General features: G+C 38.4%; 3 protein-coding genes across 3 annotated transcripts; all 3 read right to left on the bottom strand.

Annotated features, from left to right (window-relative positions):
* Positions 1-2,570: 2,570 nt before the first annotated feature.
* On the bottom strand, positions 2,571-3,845 carry LOC139884607 (uncharacterized). Its single transcript, XM_071868624.1, has 4 exons — positions 3,814-3,845; positions 3,472-3,721; positions 2,784-3,092; positions 2,571-2,699 (listed from the first exon to the last, which is right to left on the bottom strand). Exons 1-4 carry the CDS (start codon positions 3,843-3,845, stop codon positions 2,571-2,573), a joined length of 720 nt encoding a protein of 239 aa, XP_071724725.1.
* A 1,113-nt stretch (positions 3,846-4,958) lies between these two features.
* LOC139884605 (cinnamoyl-CoA reductase 1-like) lies at positions 4,959-6,405 on the bottom strand. The gene is made up of 3 exons (XM_071868621.1): positions 5,917-6,405; positions 5,188-5,537; positions 4,959-5,106 (listed from the first exon to the last, which is right to left on the bottom strand). The coding sequence occupies exons 1-3, from the start codon at positions 6,403-6,405 to the stop codon at positions 4,959-4,961; spliced, it is 987 nt and encodes a 328-aa protein (XP_071724722.1).
* A 1,675-nt stretch (positions 6,406-8,080) lies between these two features.
* On the bottom strand, positions 8,081-8,745 carry LOC139884606 (uncharacterized). Its single transcript, XM_071868623.1, has 2 exons — positions 8,297-8,745; positions 8,081-8,252 (listed from the first exon to the last, which is right to left on the bottom strand). Exons 1-2 carry the CDS (start codon positions 8,743-8,745, stop codon positions 8,081-8,083), a joined length of 621 nt encoding a protein of 206 aa, XP_071724724.1.
* Positions 8,746-10,359: the final 1,614 nt, after the last annotated feature.

The following is a 10,359-nucleotide window of genomic DNA, read 5'->3' as shown; positions in this document are numbered from 1 at the left end:
TGCGCTTTCTCTTCACGTCTTTTCTTGCTGGGGTTTTTGGAATAAATTTCTTTGTCCCATCTTTTAGGCTCTTAGAATTCACATTTTCAGCTTCGATCGTCGATACAGCAGATGATTGATGATGCAGTTCCCATTGAAGCTCACATAATGCCTTAGCCATGCTCAAGGTCCTCGGCCACCTAGATACTTAAATTTGTTACTGTCTAATACCTAAATATGAAGTGAAAAAAAGAACAAATTTAACTTGAACACAGTGACGCTGTTGCCCTAACAATCCGCAGATATGCACGAATCATGCTTAAACATACAATCACCAATACCTCACTTATTGGTTTCTAATGGAAGTGAATCGCCCACAAATTTAACTTTTATTGCAACAAATGGCAGTGTAAATTTGTTAGAAAATAGCTACTTTATTAACCCAACTCTCCCATACCATCCAAAATGTGAACACCAACTTGAGCAGAAATGGAAAGGCTCGTTTACAGTCGCGAAACCACAAGACTATATTTTGGCTTGGATGAAGACCAGCAAATTCAAAAAAGCTAACTAACCGAAGAAAAGAAGTGCATGAGTGAAAGAGATATACTGGCAATTGCAGAGGAGGATGCACTTGACCATATCCTCAAACAAAGTTGGAGACCTAAACACTCTTCCACTGAAACTCCTCAAATACTCAGCTTCTCCTTCTTCATCATCATGCTTTGATTCCACAATCTTTCTAAACTCTCTCACATTCATCTCATCATTAGCTGATAAACGCAGCATCCTCACTACCTGACCCTAATAAATCACATCAGCCCGCTTAATCAAATCACAAAATAACCCCATTTCCAATCAATCAAACGTTTACAAATAACTAAAACCCATCAGACTAGAAGCAGAAAAATGTAAACTTAGTTTACTAACCAGCAAAGTATGTTTGTGCTGAGGAGTGAGAGAGCGAGGAGGCGCGTGTACGTGGACATGGAGAGAGTGAAGCGCGTGAGAAGGATGCGAAATGCGAACCATTACATCTACAGGATTGGGGCTGGCGAGAGGAGAATCATGGCGATGAAGAAGAAGGGTCAAAGGACGAGAGAGAGACTGGGAGAGTGGGTCCCAGTTGTTGGGAGGCATCATGAAGAGGCCATGGCTGCACACTGCTTTCTCCGAATTGAAAGTCTCTTCTGCTTCCCCTAATTCTAACTCTAATAACAACCATTCTTTCTCTTCTTCTTCTTCTTCTCTTCCAGGCTCCATCATCATCATTCCCATCTCTCTCTGCGTTTGCGTTGGGGGACTGTCACAGGCAGAGGTCTGATAAATCAGTTGGTGGTCGTGCTATGTATGGGCTTTAAATTCATGAGACCGTTGGACATTTTTGTCTGGGCTTTCTATTCTTATACTTTTTCCAGCGAACACAGGTATATGCTGATGTCAATTGTCATCACCATTGAAAACTAGAGGTCAGATGAAAAGCTTCTCTCTCTTCTTCCTTGTCTAGTCTTGTTGTGTAGGTGAAGAAATTACCGAGTTGTAAGATTGTTTAACATAATACCGAGTTGTAGGGCTGTTAAATAGCTTCTTAAGTTGAGTTCCCGACTTGTAGTGTTGTCGAATATCATCCAGTCTTGTAGCTGTAGGCTTGTTTAGCAGCGTTTCGTCCCCGACTTGTAGGATTGTTCAATATCTTCTCGGCATGTTGGGCTTGTTTAATAAAATCCCTAGTTGTAGGCTTGTTTAGCGGCTTTTCAAGTTGAGACCCGACTTATAGGCCTGTTCAATATCTTCCCGACTTGTAGACTTGTTTGATATCATCCCAAGTTGTAGTCTTCTTTAACTTCTCAAGTTAAGTTCCGACTTGTAAGCTTGCTAAACATCATCCCGACTTGTAGGCTTGTTTGAGATCATGCTCTATGATTGTTAAATAGCTTCCCAAGTTGAGTCCCTCGTCTCTGGTTCTGCAAAACTAGCAGATTCATACTGATGCAAAGGATGAAAATCGCCCCTCGAAGGAAAAGGAAAACTCCAAGAGATTGGTCGTTCTTTACAGAATCGATCATAGACTGGAAGACTTGAACTTCCATAATATATCAGAAGTTCTAGATGAGATTTCCTAATTGCAGTGTGCACTTTGGATTTATTTCTATTAATGACAACATCCATAAAATTGCGATTTATATCAATGATTTGAAACTTTTCAAGGTTGTTTGGATATGGAGAAAATTTCAGAGAGAAAGAGATTGAGTAGGAGAGAGCTCTTGTTCTGTTTCGAAGGCATGATGGAAATTGGATTCTCATTAAATTAGAATCTTCCTCATACATTGTAACTGGCAAACTTTAGCTTAATCACACTTTTTAAATGAAGACTATCATCTTAACTATCTAACAAAAGCTCTCAAGTTTTTTTATTTTTATGGTATTTGAAGTTGTTTTATGTCGTGTGAAAACGTAGCATCCATTCCATGTGTCTGAGCTTGTACAGTTTCGCCGCCTCATAGGATGAGGAGTATTACACAAGAAACTGATATTCATTTATATACACATCAGTAGAGTAGATAATCCCATTGTACAAATATATTTACTTTTTATAGGTGGTGATCAGTATCAGCTGTAGGACAAGCAAGAGCTAATTTCCTAAGTTTTTCAATGATCATAACCAGTTTCATATTAAGCCGATTTACAAGCCACTTTGGCACCCATCCTGCAGGATCCAACTATATATAAAAATAAAAAATAAAATGTCAGTTTCCATTTGTAATATTTATTTGTTAAATTTTTTGAGTAGTTGGTGTATATACCTGTACAACATAAGTGACCATACAAGAATCATGTTCAAGCTTTTCCACAACCCATCCAGATTGCAGCAATAATCCTCTGATTGCATTGTTTTGCTTTGGTAATTGTAAACCAGCAGCTATCTCCTTGGGCAGTGAAGCTATTGCCACCACCATGGTTCCGTCTTCCATGGTTTCTCGTCGTTCATAGACGATAAACTCTCTGTTTTTAAAGACAGGCCTTGAGTTTTCTCCGAATCTTAGGCGAATTATGCTGAGGTTATCTTCAAGATCTTTGATGTACCTCGCTTCCATTAAGCCTGTGTCCCATTGCTGTCCCCACAAATATTAAAATCCTCAATAATAGACATAGCTTAAGACAAAAGTTTTCTTTTTAATCAATTTATACTCTCTTAAATCTAAGTAACGTGCTCTTGCATTCTTTTCCTCATATAGATATTACCCATCTCCATTAACTTCCATTTTCAATGCACTTCTGGTTTATATTTATTACTAGGAACGACTAACTAGTACTAAAAATATGATCCAATCCCAGTATTCACATATCCCATTCCAGAAATGTAAATTTGGCACAACTACTGCTTATAAGATTTATAAAATAAATAACTTATCGTCTAGATTTAAATAGTAAATTGGGGTGTTTTAAAAAAATCCACAGCCACTAGAGAAAAGATGATGAATTGGTGGTCACCTTTGCAGCATCTATGGCATTAGCAACCATGATAAATTGCTTGGGAGACACTGATCGGAGAATCCACCGGCTCCGAAACGTGTGAAACGAACCCGACCTCCGTTTAGACATCTCAACGCCGTTACCAAGTGTTAGAACCTTCCATCCATCATTTCCATTACCAAACCTGTCTGAAGCAGACAGCAACTCTTGTATGCAGCTCTCACTTGCAAACTGAACATATCTTCTTAATGAATCTTCACTAATACACCTTCAAAAAAGAAAAATCATATTTTGATCAAAACCCAATAAAGAGAAGGAATAAAAACATTACAGGGTAATCAAAAGTTTAAGACTTTATACCATGTTCGGCCACAAGATGTAGGACTGTTCATTGCAGACAGTTAAAGAAATTATATTTTGTTCAATGAAAGAAGCAGGGTATTTATACAGAGTACAAATTTTGAGGATTGGTTGGATTTGAAGAGAGAAAAAAGCCAGAGAGTGTAAAATAATGGGAAGTGGGTCAATCTGATATATGCACATGGAATGCCAGATGAAGCTCCATCATTATAAGTATCTCTCTCTCTCAATCTCTCTCTAGATTCTTTCCTTGCAAAATAGAAGCAACAACAAGGGGGCAGAGAAGATGATGCAAAGCCACATGCATTGTTTGGTGGGCTTTAAAAAAAATTAAACATAGGGAGACAAGAGATAAGTGTTTGGCAAATACAGAGTTATGTGAAGCTAATTAGTAATTTCAAGTGTTTAATGGTATTAATATTATCCGCGATTGCCTGGTAAAGGGTAACATTGACCCTACTCAATAAAACCTTTGAAGGTCTTCCAATCACGTGGCTTTGCAAACTTAATTAAAATACAATAATACAACCAAATTCAGATTAAGAAATTTTAGAGATAGAACAGAGAGAAATAATTGGGAAAGGAGTATGGACAACATAACAGTGGTCCTTCAAAAACCTTTAAGGGAAGAAACTGAGAGAGATGCCAATGAAAAGGAAAAGTTATGATTATGAACATTGAACAAGAAGAACAATATATTAATAAGAGATGAGTGAGAATAAAGATATCAAGCCTTTTCCCTTGAATGTGAAGGTGAGAACACCTAATTAACAAATTTGGACCCCCATCATCCATGTGCTTTTTAATCATCTGAAAAATTGAGCCCTTTTTTATGATTTGGTAGATGGTTTAGGTAAAAAAGATTCACCTCAACAAGACTACATTACACATATTTACAATCTCAGACATGTATGATATGATATTAGCGCGTAATAATGCATTCGGTGAATCAAAATGTAGAGGCAAAATCATATCATTATATCGAAACTAAAAATATTTTTTAGAAAAACAAATGATAAACTTTGGAGATACTAATATTGTTTAGTATACTTCTGAAAAGCAAAGAGAAACATCTGTCAACTAGCAAATACTAATAATAATAAAAAAAAACCTATAAATCCTTAGCAGCATTCCATTCCAATAATCTATTGTGATAGTAAGCCTTTAGCTTTTAGACTCTGTGCAGATTCAAGGATAGTTTCTTCAAGTGGAGTGAATACAAGCCCAAGGCCAATTAATTTCTTGGCCGCATCCTTGCAGGAAACAATGCCACGGTTTGTGAGCTCCGTGAACCTGTAAATACGCAATTCAAGTCAAACATATGCTCTTAGAAACAAACATGAAACGAAGTCGAAAAAAATTCAAAATTCAAACCTGTAGACTGGATAGTCGGGAAAGAGTTGGGAGACTTTGAGAGCAAATTCGCTAAATTGATAGATACCGTTGGTGGCAAGGTATCTACCAGAAGCCGCTGGTGATTCAAAGAGCAACAGCTGAGCTTTTGCTAAATCTCTAACGTCAATAACGCCGAGCCATTGATGTTCTTGAGGGTTGTTGGATCCTTGCAATAGCTGAAGCAACACGGCACTGCTAGCGTTCAAACCAGGCTGCAACATTGTACCCAAAACAGTTGATGGGTGGATTGTCACCATATCCAATCCGTTTTCCTTAGCAAATTTCCATGCGTCTATCTCGGCAAGTGTCTTGGACAATGAATACCATTTCTGATAAGAAAAAGAAACAGATAATTAACCATTAGATGGTGGACTATAAATCATATAAATTGTGATCAAACGAGAGATATAAAAAAAAGTATGATTAAATCGGAAAATAAACTAGAGTTTAAAGCAGTATAAAAGATAGATCATTAGCTAAAATACAGTCACAAAATTGAACTTGTTAGAGATCAATTGTAATTACATAGAGAGAAGTATAACCGTTTGATCAATTGTAATTAAGAGTTTTAAAAACCAACTTTGATGATATAAAATCAAATCTAGGAGATTATCACAGACAGAAAACCACAATTGAACGATTTTAATAAGCTGAATTATGAATAGAAATCAAAATTATTTTGATTGGTTAGGGAGATATATACAATACCTGAACAGACTTGCAGAAATCGGTGTCAGTCCAGGAAGTTTCATCAATAACCTTGTTCTCATCCCACTTTGGGTTAGGAATGAGCGAAGAGATAGAGCTCGTAACCACCACGCGCCTGACATTGAACTCCTTGGCAGCTCGAAGCATATTCAGAGTACCCTGTACCGCCGGCTGAATGAGGTCGAGTTCCGGGTCTTTGGGATCCTCCAATGTACAAGGAGACGCGACATGGAAGACGCCGGCGCAGCCTTCTACGGCCTTGGAAATCGCGGCGGCGTCAAGGAGGTCAGCCCTGAAGATGGAGAGTTTGGCCTCGGGAAAAGGGTCGAGGAAGGAGAAAAGATGAGAAGGATCGGTGGAAGGATGGATGGAACAATGGATGTCGGTGTAACCATTCTCCAAAAGGGTTTTGACGACCCATGAGCCGATGAAGCCGTTAGCTCCGGTGACGAGGACTGCCTCTTTCGTCGATGATGATGACGTTGCCATGTCTTCTTTTGTTGTTGTTTTTCTTTCGTAAGAATATATTATGCTCTGTTTCTGTTGTGAATGTGATGTGATCACTTTGTACTACTGTATATATACTGTTTAGTCTTTTTACCTTTGTGCAGTTGGATAATGATTTTAACGTTGTTGTACTATAATATCTGGTATAGTCATTATCGGATTGGGTATTTAAGTTCGATAATGATTTGAAGATATTGAAAATAATATTAAATTAAATGAAATCGGATTTGGATTGGGAGAGTTAAAATGTTACTTCTAATATGAATTTATTTATTATTTTTTTCTTTTACACAATATAAGATAATCGACGGATTAATCCTAATTATCTCTTCTCTCTTATTCTTATAAAACACAGATAATGATTAAATTAAATTCAAAAGGAAAACAAAATTCCTTAAATATGAATTAAAAAAATAAAAAAAATCCCTTAAATAGGTTTCAATAAGTCCTCAGGAAATCTCATATCCAAAATCCCATTTTTTTTTTTTTAATATCCCAAATCTTTGTTAACATTATCTGTGGTATATGATTGTATAAAATCTTCTTTTTTAGGAAAAAATTCATCATCCATCCTAATAATATCTTTTTCTTTTGGAAAGGTAACACAACAATAATTTCTCCCACCCTCTCAATACACATATTTTTATTTTTTTTTCCACCGCTGTCCACCTCTTTCAACGGCGGCGGCAGAATATATTTACTTGTTAATAAAAAAAATTTAATATGATTCGAATTTGTCGTTATCCATTTTTTACTTAAAAGTCGGATTCGGTGACTACGGATTTCTTCATCAAATTTAGTTTGTGTCCACTTGTTTGTTATCAACGGCAACCATCATTGATAACCGTAGGTAAGGTGGAGAAGAAGTGGTCGATTTCAAGATTCAAAGACGGGATTTCGATGGTTTCTGTTTCATGGGATGATTGTGTTGAGGTAGTCAATAATTTTAGATGTATTTTTATATTTTGTTTTTCGATAATAAATGAAAGTCTATTGGCAAGGAGTGTTACTTAAACTGGCTTTGAGCGTTTTAATATGTTTTCAAACATAGATTGGTGTTTGGAAAGTTTGTGTGGTTTCTGATTTCAATTTTGGATCAATTTTGGAAGTTGGTCTATTCTCATCGGAGGCATTACCTTCAGTTGAGACATCGATCTTTATCACTTTCATATTGGAATTGTGGATTGAATCTGTCTATTTGGAGTGACTTTCTTGAAATATGGATTTTTTACGTCCAAATTATGTTAAGAACTCGATGGGATATCAAGAAGGTATTTTTAATCTTGTCCGAATAACAGCGATGACCGCGTTAAGAGTTGCGCTGAATCCATGGTCGAATCGGCATGGTTATCTGATAAATATGTCAGAATTAGATTCATCAGAATTTACTGTCGCACCTTAATCGTGAAGAGGCGCAGACCCTACTTAATCTCATCGTTGTTTTTATTTATTATTTTAGATTGTTTGTTAAGTATATTCTAAATACTTAACAATTAACAATTTTATCGAATTATAATTATGATTTTATGTAATATTTAATTCTAATCTAATGAAATTGCAACTTTATATTAAAAAAAATTAGTCCATAGAACTATTAATTTTAGGTACTGTACTATCTACAGTGTTTAGATTTTTTTTGATGAACAGAGGGGTTGTATTAGACTAAATCATTTTCGGCTACAATCACCAGAGAAGCTAATAATCTACCCTGCCCATTGCTCTTTAGATTAGCTATGCTATGGGCAAGCTGATTATTCGCTCTCGGCACAAAGATGAACTTGCAAGATACAAAAGAGGAAATTAAGCTTTTAATCTTTCCTATGATATCCCTACACGACAGAAAGCAGTGGCCAATGATATTAACATCATTTACCACATAAGCGCATCGGATTCGAACAAAACATGCGTTAAGCCCATCGATCTAGCCAGGAGAACTCCCATTAGAAGAGCTGAAGCTTCGGCAAGACTGATGTCCATCAAGCCATGCTCGAATTTCGATTGATAGCAGATTGATGATCCTGAGGAATCTCTGATTACAGCCCCAAGGCCCCAACAACCAGAGTACCGGAAGAGCGCAACGTCCGTGTTAACTTTCAGAAAACCAGTAGGAGGAGGACTCCATTTCGTAGGATGAGGTGCAAGAAAGGCGGAACGATTGGCATTAAGAATGACTGATTGCTGGAAGAAATGGGTTGCAAGCAGGGCCGAGGAAGCCGGCCTGGAGCAGCTTCCTTTGGACCACGAGTCGTTTCGATTTTTCCATATCACCCAGAGGGCTATATTAAGCAAAGTCCACTGATTCGAGCTCAGCAGATCGGCCATTCTAAGGTACCAGCTGAAGAGGTTTTCGTTATGTCAGCTGCTTCGATCCAACCCAGGGAATAGCAAACACCAAAACTCACGCGACCAGTGACAAGATAAGAATAGATGTGCCAGGTTTTCAGTAGCATTCTCACATACAGGGCAGAAGGGGCTGGATGACATACCTCTAGACCTCATTGTGTCCTTAGTAGCCAGGCTTTGGTGTCCTACCCTCCAAAGGAAGAGTTTCAGTTTTGGCATGACCGGGAGTTTCCAGATAAGAGCCCAGAACCTGTGAAGGCGAGAGGCAGCATTGCTACTGGAGGATGCTTCAAGAGCAGCGTAGTATCCGCTTCTAACCGAGTAAATATTGTTCTTCGTCCACTTCCATGCCAGTCTGTCGCCCAGCAAAGGGCTAAGGGGTATTGTGGCAATTTTTACAGCTGTGCTATAATCAAATATACTATGTAAAAGCTCATGATTCCAGCGGCCAGTATTGATGTTGGTGAGTTGTGCCAGACAGTATATTCTTCTTTCGGACAGGTTTGCCAATTCCGAATCCGTGAGTACCAATTCATTGTCCCACCTATCTTCGACAACTCTAATGTTCCGTCCGTTCCCGATTCTCCAAATAGCCCCTTTCTTGAGAATGTCTCTTCCTTTGAGGATGCTCCTCCAAACATATGACGGATTTCTGCCCAACTCCGCTTCAAAAAAAGAGTTGAAAGGGAAATACTTCTGTTTCAGCGTTCGAGAGAGCAGCGAGTTCGGCTCTTGAATTATTTTCCACCCTTGTTTCGCTAAGAGCGCATGATTAAAGGCTTTGAGATCCCTCAGCCCTAGACCTCCTTCTTTCTTGCTTCTTGACATCGCTTCCCATCCTACCCACCTTGTCTTTTTCGAACCTCCCCACAAAAAACAACGAATGCTTTTTTCAATTTCCCCAATGATCTTCTTTGGGATTTCAAAACAGGACATGAGATAAGTTGGGATAGCAAGCGCCACTGATTTGATTAGCACTTCTTTTCCCGCTTTAGACAGAAATTTAGTAGACCAGTAGTTCATCTTGTTCCAAATCTTGTCTGCTATTTCCTAAAACAAGCGATTTTGTTGCTGCCCACAATAAGCGGCATACCCAAATACTTGTCCGGAGCCAATGTTTCGTCAATATCAAAGACCGCCTTGGCTGAGATAAGGAGCTGTCGAGGGGAATTTGGACTGAAGAATATGCTCGACTTAGCCCCGTTGATAACCTGTCCTGAAGCTGTACTGTAGTCCTCAAACACACTCTTCAGGCGATTCAGTTCGGTAATGTCCAGCCGCATGAAGAACACACTATCGTCTGCGAACAATAGGTGAGAGATGTGTGGACTCCTACCAGAGATTCCGCAGCCTGAGATTTGCCCATTCTGTTCCATACTGTTAATGCTCGCTGAGAGTCCTTCGGAACAAATGAGGAAGAGGAAAGGCGACAAGGGGTCTCCTTACCTAAGACCTCTAGTGGGGGTAAAGGGCTGGCTGGAATTACCATTGATCAGTACTGAGAGGGAGGTTGAAGAGATACACCTGAGGATCCAGGAAATCCAGGTCTCATTGAAACCTAGCTTACGCATCATTTCGGTCAAAAAGGCCCAT

This window comes from Rutidosis leptorrhynchoides, unplaced genomic scaffold (assembly GCF_046630445.1).
Source record: "Rutidosis leptorrhynchoides isolate AG116_Rl617_1_P2 unplaced genomic scaffold, CSIRO_AGI_Rlap_v1 contig577, whole genome shotgun sequence".
NCBI classification, from domain to species: Eukaryota; Viridiplantae; Streptophyta; class Magnoliopsida; order Asterales; family Asteraceae; genus Rutidosis; species Rutidosis leptorrhynchoides.
This window is presented reverse-complemented; position numbering and strand designations above follow the sequence as displayed.